The 16,729-nt window shown below is 43.1% G+C and overlaps 1 protein-coding gene across 4 annotated transcripts in view; it reads left to right on the top strand.

Moving 5' to 3' along the window:
* Positions 1–1,016: 1,016 nt before the first annotated feature.
* The window catches only part of LOC105482061 (ectonucleoside triphosphate diphosphohydrolase 4), a 29,308-nt gene continuing 13,595 nt past the window's right edge, over positions 1,017–16,729 (top strand). For 2 of the 4 annotated variants that reach the window (XM_071068490.1, XM_071068491.1), the window contains exons 1-5: positions 9,614–9,748; positions 10,524–10,721; positions 11,569–11,774; positions 14,846–14,996; positions 15,506–15,609. In XM_071068490.1, the coding sequence (XP_070924591.1) occupies positions 9,732–9,748; positions 10,524–10,721; positions 11,569–11,774; positions 14,846–14,996; positions 15,506–15,609 (676 nt within the window). In that variant the 5' untranslated portion in view covers positions 9,614–9,731. Of the gene's footprint in view, positions 1,168–9,463; positions 9,569–9,613; positions 9,749–10,523; positions 10,722–11,568; positions 11,775–14,845; positions 14,997–15,505; positions 15,610–16,729 lie in introns of those variants that run through there. The other 2 variants (XM_011741930.2, XM_071068492.1) reach the window with 2 other exon arrangements.

A 16,729-nucleotide genomic window follows, 5' to 3' on the forward strand; every position in this document is an offset into this window, starting at 1 on the left:
ACCTCTCTGGGTTCCAGGCTCTTAACTGTAAAAGAAGGTGATTGGGGCTAGACAGTAGAGTCCCTTTGGCTCTAATCTTCTAAGGCTTCATAGTTTGTTCCATTAACAGTAGCTGAATCCAGGTGGAGGAGGGGACCTAGGCGGGTGCTGGACCAAGAAGGATTCTGTGTTAAGATGTAGAACTTCGAGTTCTGTCTAAGCTTGTTTTACTTGATAAATGAAATTGAGTAGAAGTTTCTAGGACTCTTGTTTTTAAAAATCTTTTAAAGTGGCTGGATTGGCTGGTCACTTCCTATCTCTGGGCCACAGCGCATTCACGTGTATACAAGGCGAAAGAAAGGATGGAACCCGGGATTCCCAAGGTCTCTTCCAGCTCTCAAGTGCAAAGTTCTGTGTCTTCAAAGCAGTTTATTGCTAAACCAGAGAGCTAAGAGAGCTTAGCCTTGAGCTAAGTGTAGGTCATGGGGTCAATCTCAGGAACAGTCCTCACTTTATTTCTTCTCATAACCATTGCGTGTGTTGGGGAGGGATGGGGCAGTCTGTCTCCCCCAACATAGGCTCTAACATATGCCATTGACAGGCAAGAATGAAATCCTGGCTCTACTTCTCACGAATTAGGTGATCTCAAGAGAGACTGAATAAGTGTGGGCCTCCGTTTCCCCATCTGTGAAACAGGGAGAGTTACCAGCAAAGGTGTAAATGTCAAGAGTTGAGCAACAACGCCTAGTCCTTACTAGGTTTTCAACCGCTATTTTCCATAACCGTTAGGAGCGCTAAGGAAAGATAAACTGCGGTGTCCTAAGTACGCTGCGGCTCGCTGACAACCAGACGAGCACCACGCCACAGTACTGGGTGCCTCCGTGCCATCACTTCCACATTCCTCGCGCACTGCGCGGAGGCACGCCCACGCGGATCCACGAAACAACCCAGCGCTCGGACGCCAATCATCCCGGATCAGGCTCCCCCTCCCGGCGCTCAACGTGCCCGTCGGCGTGCGCGCTCCCGCCACCAGCGTGCGCGCTCCTGGCGCAGGCGGTGACGCGTCGCCGGCGGGTGCCGGGTGGGGGTGCGGCTCCAGGAAGGGAGCGCGGCCTCCAGGAAGCCGGCTGGCCGTGATGCTGCCAGTTGGTGGTCCCCCGCTCCCGGGGTCCCCGGCCAGCCAAGCAGGTAAGGCCGCCTTCCGGGCGCGAGTGAGGGAAGGGCGGGCGGCCGAAGGGGCCGGCAACGGCGGGTGGGTTGGAGTGCGGTGGCCGGCGGCTCGGCGAGCGGGCCGCGGACGAGCCTCTCTGCCTCAGGCCCCAACAGCCGCCCTCTTAGCCCCGCGGACAGTTTCCCGCCGCCCCTGCTGCGCGGTCACATCCGGGCGCCCCGGGACCAGCGCCTGTGAGCTGTGGCGGCCGGCGCTGCCCCAGCCCCCGGCAGGGGACATCTGGCGGTCGCGCGCCTCGGTTGACCGCTCGGGATCCCCCCCTCGAATGGGCGGAGCTTGGCCGGGCAGCACGGATGCCGCACCGGGGACCTAGCCGGCCCTGCCTGCCGCTTTAAATGACATTCGCGCGTCTTGTCGTTTTCGGTTTGCTTTGCTTTGCTTTGCTTTTGCCAGATTTCATGTTAGATTTCTTCTTGGGAAAATGGAGCTCATTGGGCAGTAAAGAGATAATACACAGCATTGTTTCTGAACTTGAGTAATGCGCGGACCCCTTTTAAAGGGACAATTCTCTCATGGTCTAGAATATGTCCCAGAACCCTTAGGGTGCTCCAGACCCCAGTTAGATGTACCCTGGTGCAGAGCGTTTTCAGAGAACGTTTATCACGAAGGAAACCAAAGAGATCCTTTATAATCCAGGAACTTTCAGGCTAGAAGGTAAACTACAGGTAATGGAAGAATTCTAAATTAGAGACTCAAAGCCCAGGTTAATTTCACATTGCGCTGTCTGTTGTCTTCTGCTTTTTGTGATGAAAATACCAAATTATCCAGCTTTAGAGAGGCCTAGAAGAGTTATATTATTTGTGTTATATATTTGATGTTTTTGTATCAGATTTGTTAATTCTGTTTGACATATTAGAATTATAAAATGGAATACTAATTTGTATAGTTTAGTCGTTTATTTCTGTGTTTACCTTAACATTGATTTATCTCTTGTAGTTGTTGCATATTGAATCTATGGCTTATATTCTTCTCCTCTAGTAGGAAATGTGTGACCGAGGCCCTTGAGGGTGTAGTCTAGGAAGGAGACAAAAATGAACATTTATGTAAGGATTTATATTCTCTACGTATTTACTTAGCATGTTTACTTAAAATAGAATACCCATGAATAAAGAGACGAATCCAATTGTGAGAAAACCTCAGGATGTGTAACAGGTTAAATCTTGACAAAGAAAAATGTTGACTTGTGCTTTGAAAGAAGTGTAATGTTGAGAGGAGGACACGCTACCTTGGAGGAAGTGCTGTTAGTAAGTGCCTGAGGCAGGCATGGGGACAGCTTGTGTGGGAGAGAAGAGAGAGAACTGCCGCACTAGAGCAGAGAGATGGTATCTGGGACTGATGAGAGGATAGGTTGGTGAGATAAGGTGGACCAGTTGATGGATAAAAGGTTTCAGGTGCCACACAGGAAACTTATTGTTGATCCTTGGGCTTCCAGAAGGTTCTTAGCTGGTCATATTTTGAAGGCCTTGTTTTACAAAGAGTTGCCTGCAAAATGTGCAAAATGTGGCGTGCACAGTGAAGGCAGAAGGTGGGTGAGTCGCCAAGAGATCTGTCTTGAGATAGTGATGCCTGCTATGGTCATCTTAGATATGAGGGATATCTGAGGAAGAATCGACGGGCTTGGAGAATGATAGAATATGTCAACACAGGAAGTGGGAATCAAAGCTGAGAACCAGGTAATCCAGGTCAATGGGGATTGGTGATACCCATCTTAGACCTGGAGAATTTGGAGGGTGGTATTAGTTTACATCAGAAGATTTCAGCCCCAGACTTGGACTAACTGAGTTTGCGGTAACAGGGCTTCAATGAGCTTGGAATGTGGAACTGGAACTTGAGGAAAGTCAGAGTTAATGCAGGAAAAGTGACCAGAAAAAGACTAAAATGGCAACCAGAATTTTGCAAATGAATAGAGAGGGAGAAAGAGGTTAAGACTTTATACTGACAAATAAAATTGAAATGGTTAAGATAAATATTGAAGAACATACAGATCGTAAATAGCAACTACGTACGTTTCTTCTTAAAGAATAAATCAAGTTGTCTTCATGTATCTGTTGTCACAGCTGAGTAATGGTGCCACCCTGCCACCTAGCAGCCTTCACATCAGCCTCTCACTCTCAGAAAGCAAAACGCTGCTGGAATGGTTGAGAGCAAATTTAATTTTTCCAGGTTCTCTTGAATGCTTTGATAGTCAAATCATTCTTTTCTGAAGTACCCTTCCCTATGGTACCTTTGCTTATTCAGAAGCCGAGCTCTCCCAGAGGCTGACTTCTCTGTGATTTTGTTTGCCTGTGATTTGAGTTCACTAACATCTGTTTCCTTGCATCTTGCGTTTTTTCACCAGTGGAACCATTTCCCTTTGTGATTGATTTGCGTTGTTTTTGTCGTTGTCTGTAGAACTGTCAGTGAGAGACTGACAAAGACATTGACACCTGACCATGGGCTTTATTCCAATAAAGAATGATCAGCCAAGCAGGGACCCCCTAGCTGAAATCATGAGAGTTAATGCATCTCTCTGGTGATAGGTCTAACACAATTTAGGCCTTTTTAAAACATGTCAGTTTTGGCCAGGCGCGGTGACTCAAGCCTGTAATCCCAGCACTTTGGGAGGCCGAGACGGGCGGATCACGAGGTCAGGGGATCCAGACCATCCTGGCTAACACGGTGAAACCCCGTCTCTACTAAAAAATACAAAAAAACTAGCCGGGTGAGGTGGCGGGCGCCTGTAGTCCCAGCTACTCAGGAGGCTGAGGCAGGAGAAGGGCGTAAACCCGGAAGGCGGAGCTTGCAGTGAGCTGAGATCCGGCCACTGCACTCCTGCCCGGGCGACAGAGCGGGGCGACAGAGCGAGACTCCGTCTCAAAAAAAAAAAAAAATGTCAGTTTTATGTGGTGGTACTGAATTTGCCTCCCAGAGCCCTGGTGCGAAGATTCTTAACTAGAAGGACAATTGGAGTTTACATTTGAAGATCAAATTACCATATTGTTAACTTTTAGGCAATAATCTGTCGTACTTTTGTCCTGAGTAAAAATTATAGTGCTTCAGCAGTTATAAGCTGTCCTGTTTTCTCTGCTTTTAAACACAAGTTTTGTAACTTAAAATATCTGTTTATCCTTTTGATCAAAATCATCACATATCTCAAAAGAAAAAAAAAAAAAGAAGTCCTGAGACAAACCTCAGATGACACAAAGTTTCCTAAGCGTGCTGTGATCCTTCTCGCGGTCACCTTCCTCTTCGAAGTGTGTTCTCACCCCATCCAGAATTGACCGCCCACCTCCAGAAATCTTTTCCTGCTAAAGCTAGCCTTCGCTGTGCTCTTCTCTGAGCTCTTATAACAAGAATACGAGTAATTTAACATTGCCTTGAATTAGTAGCTTGGTTATTTTCTGGGTATTAGTATTTTCTCTGTAGCAATCTGCAAACTCCTTGAAATTTGGAGTTGGGTTTGTTACTCCTCATATCACCTTTGTAGTCCTGATTTTCTTCCCCAAGGACCAGTTTGCCTTTAACTGTGACTTGAAGCTGCTAACTAAAACTTTCTTTTCTTTGGTTCTCAGTTCAGCTATCACACAGCTCTCACTGAATTTTTTTTTTTTTTTTTTTTAGTGTTTGGATTGGAATTCCTGTGTCCTGATAGGCTTTTAAGATAGGCTTTTTCAGTATGTTCAGAAAAGTATTTGATCCTGGAAACAAGGTTTCATCAGTCAAAGGTAGCTTGTTAAAAATCGTTATTTCTTCTGATGATAAAATTAATATATGTCCTTTGAAAAATATAGGCAAGACTAGGGAAGAAAATAAAGATGATACCTGATCTCATTGCCCAGAAATAACTAAGCACTGTTAACATTTTGGTTTCTTTCCTAACATTTTATCCCCCCCAAGCATGGTGACATTTTTTCAGTTAATATATCATGAACATCTTTTTCATGTCAATAAATAGATCTGTATCATCACCTTTAATAGTCACATTGTATTCCACTGCATAAATGTACCCCACAGTGGACATTAGTAACAGTGTTTTGCTGTTACACACAATACTATGATGAACATCCTATAGATATTTTAGTGAATTTACCCCATGACTTCCTAAAGATGAATTTCTGGAAGTGTGATGGGTAGAGCAGAGGGTCGGCACGCGTAAATGTTTGTATGTGTCACCCCAGTACCCCCAGAATGTTAGTGATGTGCCTGTCCAGAGTCTCACAGTCTTCCCCGTCCCCTGTTAGCCAAGTATCACCAGGCCTTCATGACTGCCAATCTGATAGCTGTTTTTATTTCTATTTATCTGAATACTGGTAATTCTATTTTATCAGCCATTTCAATGAGATCATTTCAATAATCTCACATTGTCTTTGCTTATTTTTCTATTCAGTCTGTCTCTTATTTCTTTATGAGAACTTTGGATATGTAAAAGTTATTTACTCTTTGTCACGCACGTTGCAAGTACTTTTCCCAAGTTGTGTGTATTCGTACCGAGGAGGGAATTTTTTTTTTTTTAAAGCACATAGAAGTTTTAAACTTGTGTAACTATTTTATAAAAACATTAAAATCCATTTAAAGATCTAGATCACTGATTTTTTTTTCCTTTTTACTTTTTGTGTAAACTTTTAAATCACAGACATTGTTTGTCCTAAATTTGGGGTACAGGGTACAATATGGAAACCATATTAAAACTTGAACTAAAGTGATTTTTTCCCTTTGTCAGGTAGGCAGTATTCATACTTTTTACTGTCTAATATCTTTGTGTGTATGTTTTATTTCCTCCACTGCATTATAGATTCTTTAAGGTCTGGGCCTGTATCTAATTCATCTTTGTGTCTCCCATTTCCAGCCATTTGTGAAACCTGCAAGAGTTACCCATGATTTGTGTGGCAGGCACTGGTCACTGGGGAACCAGAAGAATAAGAGGCTGTCCCTGCCCTAGTGGGACTTGTCATGTAATGAGGAAGCCAACCACAAGTGTAATACTTTATCCCACTGCTGTGATAAGCAAATACTCTGGGGATGTGAGGATTAGGGAAACTCACCCAGGACTCATGCTTGGTTTGTGTCAGGACTGATTCTTAGTAATGCAACTGACGACCCAAGGGAGAGGTTCATTCTGCGAATGCCAAAGAATGAGAGGCATTTCAGTGATCTGTAGCTTGTGTTTCGTGTGGCTGGAGCCTAGGGTACATAGGAGGGGTCTGTCAGGATGAGACAGAAGATGGGCCCCAGATCAGTACTTTGCAAAGAGCTTTCTGCGATGATGTCAGTGCTTTATGTCTGGACTGACTAATGCAGAAGCTGTATGTGGCAGTTGAGCACTTCAAAGGTGGCTAGTACAACTGAGGAACTCAATTTTTAATCTTATTTAATTTTAATAACTTTTAATAACCACACGTGGCAAGTGGCTACTTTTATTTAATTTTAATTGGCTAATTTTATTTAATTTTAATTACTTTAAATAACCACTTGTGGCAAGTGGCTACTTAGTGGAGAGCACCGCACTAGATCATGAGGGATCTCTTTTATACCCTAAGGAGTGAGAGAGAAAAGTTGGGGGATGGGGAGGTATGATTCCCTGTTTGTTTTGGAAAGGTCACTCTAGTATAGAGGTTCTTAACCCTTTTGGGTCCCAGAACTCTAAAACTTGACTTCTTGCCAGGCCCTTTCCTGGGGTCTGCAAAGCTGCAACTAGCACTCAGCTGAGCAGACCAAAACCTGGGCCTGGGGGAGCTCCCATTCGGGAGGAAGAGAAAAAAAGAGAAACGTAACACACGCATTATGTTAGAGGATGCGTGTAACATACACATAATACATAATCGACGAGGGTGAGTCGATTCTCACGCTTGCATCCCACCTCCCCTCCCAGGAGCTGTGTGACCTTAGACAAGTTACTTAGCCTCTCTGCCTCATCCATAGAGTATTGTGATAATAGTGTCTGTCTTGTAAGTTGTTAGGAGGATGAAGTTAGTACTTGTGCAATGTGTGGAGCAAGGGCTGGCACGTAATGAGCACTGTATAAGCGTTTAATAAATAAATGCTGAGGAGAAAAGATCAAGCAGGGAAGGGAGTTGGTGGGGAAGGGGTAGGCATTACAGTTATTGATCGGGTGACCAGGAAAGTCCTCCTTGAGAAGGTGACATTTGGGTAAAGACCTGACGGGAATGAAAAAGTGAGCCATACAGATTACTCCCTAGCAGTTGGGGGGGCAACAAGTTGAGAGATCCTGAGACCAGAGAGTGCCTGGCATTTTTGAAGACCGCTCGGCACATCAGTGTGACTGCAATGCAGTGTTAAAGGAGAGAGTAGACGATGAGGTTAGAGCCTTAACAGGTGTCAGATCCTCTACGACTTTGTAGGTTGCAGTCTTTGGTGGATTTTGAGTGCAGAAGTAATCTGATCAGGGTTCTGAGCAAGGGGTGGGAGTGTGGAGCTATCAATTTCCGAGAAAGTATCTGTGCCGGAGGGTGTTGGAGGCAGCATTGTGGGGCCACTGGTTGAGACTGCCGATAGAAGACTAGTTAGTCTGCTCTTTTGATAGAGCAGGCAAGAGATAAGAGCCTGATCTCAGGAGAAGGTGATAACGAAAGGGATTTTAGATAAGCTGAGGTTAAAGAAATTAAAGGAATCGGTAAGAAATTACATTTGGGGCCAGGCGCAGTGGCTCACGCTGGTAGTCCCAGCACTTTGGGAGGCTGAGGCGGTCGGATCACAGGGTCAGGAGTTCGAGAACAGCCTGGCCCACATGGCGAAACCCCATCTCTACTAAAAATACAAAAATTAGCTGGGCGTGGTGGCAGGCACCTGTAATCCCAGCTACTCAGGATTACAGGAGAATCGCTCGAACGCGGGAGGCGGAGGTTGCAGTGAGCTGAGATGGTGCCATTGCACTCCACCAGCCTGGGTGACAAGAACAAGACAACATCTCAAAAAAAAAAGAAAGGAAAAAAAGAAATTACATTTGGAAGATGAAGGAAGAGGGATCACACTTGAGTCTGGTTTCTGATTTGTGTAGCTCTGTGGGATCAAGATTGAGACTGCAGGGGCAGAGCAGATTAGGAGAAAAAGGGGTGAAGACTGCAGTTGTTAGGGGTGCAGTTTTAGAATTTTCTCATGGTTCTGTGCAACATTCAGATAGAGACGGCTCATAGGCTGTTTGAGATGCGTAGAAGAGAAGCCTGAGGTGGAGAAAGAAAAATTTGAGTTACCTGATCATTGAAGCCTCAGTAATGATTGTATTAGAAGAGAATGAGGCTAGACAGAGAGCCTGGAAACATAAGAGTAGTCGGGGTTGGCAGAAAACAACACTTAAAGGATCCTGAGCAGCAGTTACTCCAGAGCTCAGAAGCAGACCAGACGAGACAGCTGTCTTGAGAGCTCAGGCAGCTTTGTGAGACCGAGGAAAGATAGAGACTGCTTGTCCTTTGGCTTCAGCAGATTGGAAGGAGGCCCTGGCTGAAGGCCTCTGTCTGCTCTGCAGTTTGAGGCCTGGAGGCTGGAGGAGGAGTGATGATGGTGGAGTCAGAGAACTAACTAGGGACACAGTGCCTTGCACAGTACTTTGTATATAAAAGGGAAGTCTAGGCCGGGCGCGGTGGCTCAAGCCTGTAATCCCAGCACTTTGGGAGGCCGAGACGGGTGGATCACGAGGTCAGGAGATCGAGACCATCCTGGCGAACACGGTGAAACCCCGTCTCTACTAAAAAATACAAAAAACTAGCCGGGCGAGATGGCGGGCGCCTGTAGTCCCAGCTACTCGGGAGGCTGAGGCAGGAGAATGGCGGGAACCCCGGAGGCAGAGCTTGCGGTGAGCAGAGATCCGGCCACTGCACTCCAGCCCGGGTGACAGAGCGAGACTCCGTCTCAAAAAAAAAAAAAAAAGAAAAAGGGAAGTCTAATAGACATTTATCAAGTGAATGGACATTTCAGGTTCACATTCAATTTATTCTGCCTGTCTCCTACCTCCACCCCAAATCTCCCTTGTACCATAAGGTATTTATGGCGTATTTGATATCCTGATATTTTGGGATCACTTTTGGTTAGAGAGCACTAACTAGTACCAGACGATTATCATCTCTTTTGATTTAGGTCTATATTGGACAGTATGAAATTAACTTAGAAGTGTGTTGCTCAGAATAAACCCTTCCAACAGCTTCAGTGCGAGGATCATGTATGTATAGATTATATGTGGCTGGATTTAAGCACACACTTAAAGAACGTAGACGTTTTCTTTGATGATGCTATCTTTGTGATTTGTCTCACTTCCTGGAACAGGAGGGCTCTAACTCCGTGAGGACCCCAGCATTATTTCTATAATTGTTTGTGAGAAGGACTGAATCCCAGAGCATTGCCTTGTTGCTGACCTTTCAGTATGGGGAGGTGAGTGATGGGCCTAATCACCATGAAACGTGAAATCTTGGTGACACAAAAACAGATCTGGAGAGGGAAAAAAAATCCAAATTGCAAGTGAAAAATGTGAAGTTGTGCTGTGCTTCTGTTTAATACCTTTTTTCTTCCAGGACCCAGTGAGGTATTTTAATGCATGAAGCACTCTTCAAGGTGAATAATAAAGAAATTAAGTGTAAAATAATAAAATTTATCCCAAAGGCAGTGCAGCTTTTTTAAAACCAAATCATATTTCTGGAATGAGCCTCTCATTCTTGACATAAACTGAGGGGAAAAGTTCCTGATTATTTGCAGAAATGTCTTGTAGGAATATTTCTAAAAGCACAGGACATAGAAAACTCATTTATTGATTTTGTTATGGGGGTGTTGTTAAAATGCTGTTTTCTCCCATTCCTCGAGTCATCTGGGAGAGATTTGCCTTGAACTTCAGTGTTAAGCCAATGTGCTCCTCCTGAGCTATTTGTGTATTTCTGATGTAATGGGCAGTGAGCTCAGTCGCATTTGCAGCAGGCCCACCTTACAACATGCCTTTCTCCATACTACGTTCCCGTTTAGTCTCATCATCCTCATACCCTATTTCATGATCAATTTATAGATTTATGTTACTGAACTTATTCTTGTAAGCTGTCTCTAATTCTGTATTTATTTTGGAACAAAGCAGGGTAAAATAAAAAATCTACACGATACTGTCAAGAAAAGGGGAAAACACAGAAGTGTCATAACCGTCAGGGCCAATTCTCATTTAGATGGTTTTATGATAATGGGTTGTGTAGCTGTTGTGTAGCACATGCAAGATGCCAGTATACAGATACCTACAGATAGGGAAATTCAGGTAGCTCAAGCCAAATATCTTATTTTAGGATCACTTTAGGTGAAGGAAGCTTCATTGGAGCAGATTCCTTTAAAATCTTTTTCTTTCTACTTTCAGGATTGGCATCTCCTGTCTTTTTCCTGCTTCTTGGCATTTTAGCATATCTCCAGTAGGGTGTCCTCGAATTCTGAATACCAATTTACGCCAGATTATTGTCATTAGTGTCCTGGCTGCTGCTGTTTCACTTTTATATTTTTCTGTTGTCATAATCCGAAATAAGTATGGGCGACTAACCAGAGACAAGAAATTTCAAAGGTAAGGGATAAAAACATTTGCCTTCTAGACCAGAAGCCATACCTTCTGTCTTACCTGTTTTAGGCTGCTGGAACGGAATTCCATAGACTGGGTGGCTTATCAACAACAGCAATTTGTTTCTCACTGTTCTAGAGGTTGGGCAATCCACGATCAAGGTGCCATAGGTTTTGTGTGTGGTGAGGGCCTGATTCCTTGTTCTGAGATGAGGAGGTCTTCTTGCTGTGTCCTCACATGATGGAAAGGGGCGAGGAGGCTCCCTGAGGTTTCTGCCCTCATGAACTAATCACCCCCCTGAGACCCCACCTCCTAATAGCATCACATTGGTGATTAGGTCTCCAGCATACGAATTTTGGGGGTCCACAAACATTCAGACCGTAACAATCATTTCGTGACTTCACGACGTTTGACTTTAGGTTGGAATTTAAGGAACTGTAGGAACTAGGTTCTGTACCATATACATCATGGCATGAACAGTTAAACCATTTGAAGCTAGTTAACTGCTAACTACCAAATCCCTATCATAAGAGGCCCTGGAATAATTATTTATGCATAAGCGTCTCCTGTAACATATTTTAAGCTGATTTTTGAGTTGGCAGTTTAGAAGTAGAATTTTGCATTTTGGAATTTGTTTGAACTTCTGTAAAGAGGTGTGTGTCTGATTTAGATGATCTTTATCATTATCACTTGTTTTCTTTCGACTCTTCAATTATTCGACAGTTGTGTTAACGTTATAATGAGGCTGCTACATAGCTTAGAAATTATGACTTGGTGTTCGTTGCATTTTTTCTGTTAGACATAAGATGATATTCTCTGTCTAAATTAAAGCGTACGTGTGTTTCTATCTAAGGTACCTGGCACGAGTTACCGACATTGAAGCTACAGACACCAATAACCCCAGTGTGAACTACGGGATTGTGGTGGACTGTGGCAGCAGTGGCTCTCGAGTATTTGTCTATTGCTGGCCAAGGCATAATGGCAATCCACGTGATCTGTTGGATATCAGGCAAATGAGGGATAAAAACCGAAAGCCAGTGGTCATGAAGATAAAACCGGGTATGTAAATGAGAATATCTGCCTGGTAACCAGGGTGCGTCCCGTCATTCTCCGCGGCGTCTTTCATATCGTTCTCTTTCTGCACCCTCATAGCCCTGAGTCAAATCTCACACCGGGACCTGATGGGTCTCCTTGTTTCACTTTCTTTTCCCTTTTCTGTCCATTTGGCATAGGGTGACTAACACCTTGATAAAACATCCAAACAGACATGTCTTTTTGTCTCCTGTAGCATTTTAATAGTGCCTTACTCATAGTATCTACTTAGATGGTTGCTGGTTGGCCTTAACTATGGAGAGTTTTTTTCCTATTTAGTAGTCATTGGTCTCTATCGTTAATGACAAAGTAATTTCAGATAACTCATGAAAATCTATAATATGTTGGCATATATTTTTCATTTTTAAAAATTGCTGGCCAAATATAGTTCTAGTCATCTAGATTGTTTGGTGAGTGTGACCACAGAACTTAGAGCTAATAATAATTATGTATAGTTTTTAAAGATACTATAATTTCTAAGCCAGTGTGACATGTAAAAGTTTAGATTTGGCTTCCTTATTAGGTAATTTATGTCAATGGTGCTCTTTTTTCTGTGTCATCACCATTTCCATGGACAGCAGCTTCTGTCAGGAGCATTTAGAATGGGAGATACTGGGAGTGCCTTGAATCAGGCTTTTTATGTCTTGATAGTTGATCACTGATTTCAAACAGTGGACCACTGATCTTAATAGAGATGCAGCACTTTTATTTCATCTTTCTAATGTATTAAAGTAGTAAAATATCAAATGCAAACAATCCAGGAAATTTATCTTGTAAATTATTAGAGAATATCGATAAATAATAATTTTATAGTTTATTATCCCCATTTCAGAAATAAAATTTAAAAGGATGTTCAGTTTAATGTGAGAAAAATGCATATCCTCATAAAAGAGTCTCCAACCACGTAGAATGGTGACCCCTTGAGTCCTCATTCTTCATGGAATAATTCAGACCCCACCTCCTCCTTCAGGCAGCCCTCAACAAGTTGATTATCCTTTGATGTGTGGGCAGCTAGGAACCAGCATATTACTCAGAAAATCTAAAGTCTGTACCTCACTTTTCAGGTTAAAGAGAGAACCTACTCTATGTCTATATACCAGCATTATTTTATCAGAGTACATTTCCGTGTAATTTTTTAGTGAGTGTCTTTTAAGTTTAGTTGTATGTATTTCTACCCCTTAAATTTTTATGTATCCCTAATCTAGAAACATTTTTAGTTAAATTAATATTGATCAAATAAAAAATTTATGAGAAAACTATAAAAATAAAGCATTTTGCATTTCATCTAGCTTCACATACCAGGTCCCATCAGTGACTAAACAGGTCTCATGGAATAAGATGAAAACTTCCATGCCTTGGAGTTGTTTAGAACAAAGGGTCAACTACATTATCATCCTAGAGTATATACGAAAATCTCATTAAAATCAGGCTTAACATGGGTCTGTCTTGCACTATACAAAGTGTATGAAATGGAAGTCAAAATACTTTTTTATTGCACTACTCTGTCCTCAAGCATGGATTTCCATGTATAGCATTGCAGCAAAGCTCTAGAAATTTCCTTCATAGGGTCTGGCTAGTTTAGGACTTTGACTGCATTGAAATTGAATTGTATGTGGCGTCAAAAGACTTATAGTTTAGTTCATTTTTTGCTAATTCCTTTGATGAATCACTTAATCTTTGTGGGTTTCTAATTTTCTAATGTGTGAAATAAGGAATTTTTAGACTTCTAAAGTGCCCCTCATTTTTAATATTGTAGGCTAAATGACATCTAGAAATATTCATTGATGTATTCATTCATCAGATACATGCTGGGCACCTGCCATTTGCTAGGCACTGTGTTAGGTGCTGGGAGTATAAGTTTGAATAGACGCATTTTGTGCCCTTAAGAAGCTTTCAGTTGTAATGAGACAGGCAAGTAAATAGGTAATTTTGATACGGTGTAATGAGTGTACATCTAGCAAAAGGAAGTAAGCATGGAATTTAACAAGAGTCGTCTTCAGCGTTCTGTTAGGGTGACTTCCATGGAGGCTGGAGCCCAGTGGGTATGCAGGAGTTAACCAGGTGAAAAGGGACAGGGAGGTGGATGGAGAAGACTCTTCCTGGTGGTGGAGTTTGAGCAAGGCCCTAAGGCCACAGTAAGGTGCACTGTGGAAATGTTAGTTCAGTGTAGCTGAAGGCGACAGAAGAAACATGGGAAGAGATAAGGGTGGGTGAGTTATGCAGAGCAGGATGTGCTGTTCTGGAGTTGAGCCTTATCTGGAGGGCACTGAACCACAAAAGAATTGGAAGCCTGAAGAGGCATCATTTGGGTCGGGAATGGTGGGGAGATGGTCAGGATCAGAGGGTGGGATGTGCTGTGGCAGGCTGGCAGAAGGTGTGTCCAAAGGGATGAGGAGTAAAGTCATGTGAGAGGCACCAAGGAGAGGGCATCTATGAAACCCAGGTTGTGTGTCAGGATGAGGGAAAGGGACTTCATTTAAGACCCTGGCTTGGGCCACTGGGTGCCCAGCACTGATAACCTCGGAGGGAGGTAACCGGCGGTGAGACCAGGTTTGTAGCGAAAGTTGAATTCAGATTTTGCCATGATGTGTTGGGGGTGGCTGCAAGGACACGCATGGGCAGTGTCTGGTGGACAGTTACCCCACGCTCACCTGGAGGCTAATGAGCGCTGCATGGCCAGTGGCACAGTTAGGAGTTCGTGGCATGCTGATGGTGATAGCGGCCTCAGGAGGCACTGAGCTCACCTGGCGAGATGGGCAGCACGTTTCTTGAGGGCGGGCAAGAGCCCATCCGCATGGCAGTGACACACCGCAGATGCTCAGTCAGGTCTGTGTGCTTTGATGAAGAAGAAAAGGACATAGCACTGAATAGTGCCACCAACGTTTAAGTAAGGTCTGCAGAAGAAGTTGCTAGAGGGATAGGAAAAACTAAGAAAGTATAATGTGTAGCATGATTTCCCTAAAACTAGCACTTTGAAGAAGCATCGCATGTTATAGCTAAAATATCTGCTTCTTAACTAAAGTATCCTGTTTCTCTAGGCATTTCAGAATTTGCTACCTCTCCAGAGAAAGTCAGTGATTACATTTCTCCACTTTTGAACTTTGCTGCAGAGCATGTGCCACGGGCAAAACACAAAGAGACGCCTCTCTACATTCTCTGCACGGCTGGAATGAGAATCCTCCCTGAAAGGTGATCCTCCACAGAAGGGCAAGGGCGAGGGTGGGCTCCTGGAGGGGAGAAGGGGTGTTCTTCTCCCCCCTCCTCCTCCTCTCCATCATCATCGTCATCGTCAAAAGGAAAACATTCAAAATTCTTTCTTCAAATCTGGAATAGTATCAGAACTCTTCCTTTAGCCAGAATCTACCAAATAGTCTTTAATTGACTTAGGACTATAGTCAACTCTAAAGTTGTCATTTTTAAAAATCTCATCTATTTTATGTAGTTAAGGAATGCTTGCAGTTGCAGTTTTACATCTAGATATCACATAATTCCCACAACTTGTTCATTTTGGAAATTCATTCCTAATATCTTTCCAACGAATTTCTTTGTTTTTAAAATTAACTGTTTCATACAAGATATACCAGAGCCCTGGTTTGTTTTTTGTTTTTGTTTTTTTGTTTTGTTTTGTTTTTTCTTTTCTAAACAGAAGATATCAAGCTGTAATCTTTTGATTTGTAAATGTTTTTGTTGCCTGACAGCCAGCAGAAAGCTATTCTGGAAGACCTTCTGACCGATATTCCCGTGCACTTTGACTTTCTGTTTTCTGACTCTCATGCAGAAGTAATTTCTGGGAAACAAGAAGGTTGGTATATTGGTCTTCAGTTTAAAATTTGGGACGCTATTCCTTTAAATCCTCCCCATTTTCACCAGCGTACCCTTTGTTACACTCCTATTATCTTAACATTTGGGAAATAATAGACTTGAAATATTATAATTTTTAAATAGCTAAACCAGTTTCTTACATGACTAGTCTTTGTTGCCCAGACATTAAGCCATTGAAAAATAACTATTTGTCTTCACCACATGTAGGGACATAGCTTGATGTAAACTCACTTTGATAGAAAAGGCTTGTGTGTCTTGCCTCAGTTGTGTGGCTTCCTGGGACTTTGATCATTATTAAGCTGTTGGAGCTTCTTCTCAACTTTGATACACTGAGAAATATCAAATCTTTGTTCTATTTTCAAAGAAATGATTCTCCTTGAGAATGAAATGTCAAGTCAATGAAATTATTTGGGGTATAGCTTGCTAGAAATGTATACCAAAAAGTATTTCAAAAGTCATGTGTCATTTCAGCGTTAATACTTCCTATGTGAAAGACACTGTAGAAAATACAAAAATGGGGTGAAATTTACACATTGCCATTCAGCTGCTTACAAACAAATGAGCTATACAATTAGCTGTTCTATGAGGGTTTTAGGTACCAGAAAAAAGATAGGAAAAAATACCACAGGCGTTCTTAAGAGGGAGGCATTTTTTTTTTCCAGCTAGGGCCATGTTGGAGAAAGTGACATCTGAACTGCACCTCAAGGGAGGGGATAGTTCTTAATAGAACGTGCCAGAGCATGGGAAGGGTGGGGCTCTGAGGGAGGGGCAGGAAGCACATGCCAGGCAGAAGAAAGGACTTGACTCAGGACAGGTTGGAAAGAGGGCACTGTAGACAAAGAAACACAAATGTTTTAGTGTGGGTGGTGGGCCTTCTGGAAGGAGTGGCGGGAATGTTAGCGATTGGCTGGCTCTTGAATTATCAGTCCAGGAATTTGGACTTCTTTCTGTAGAGGAGTCCAATGCAGAGAGTAGAGCAGGTGGCAACAGGAATAGGGGCAGAGATGGATTAGATGGGCTACCCCCCATCTGTAATGGTTCGAATCAAGGTGGCAATGAAAACCAGGTGTAGGGAATGTGAAACTAGAATCAGACTTGTC

Source organism: Macaca nemestrina, chromosome 8 (genome assembly GCF_043159975.1).
Source record: "Macaca nemestrina isolate mMacNem1 chromosome 8, mMacNem.hap1, whole genome shotgun sequence".
Lineage (NCBI taxonomy): Eukaryota > Metazoa > Chordata > Mammalia > Primates > Cercopithecidae > Macaca > Macaca nemestrina.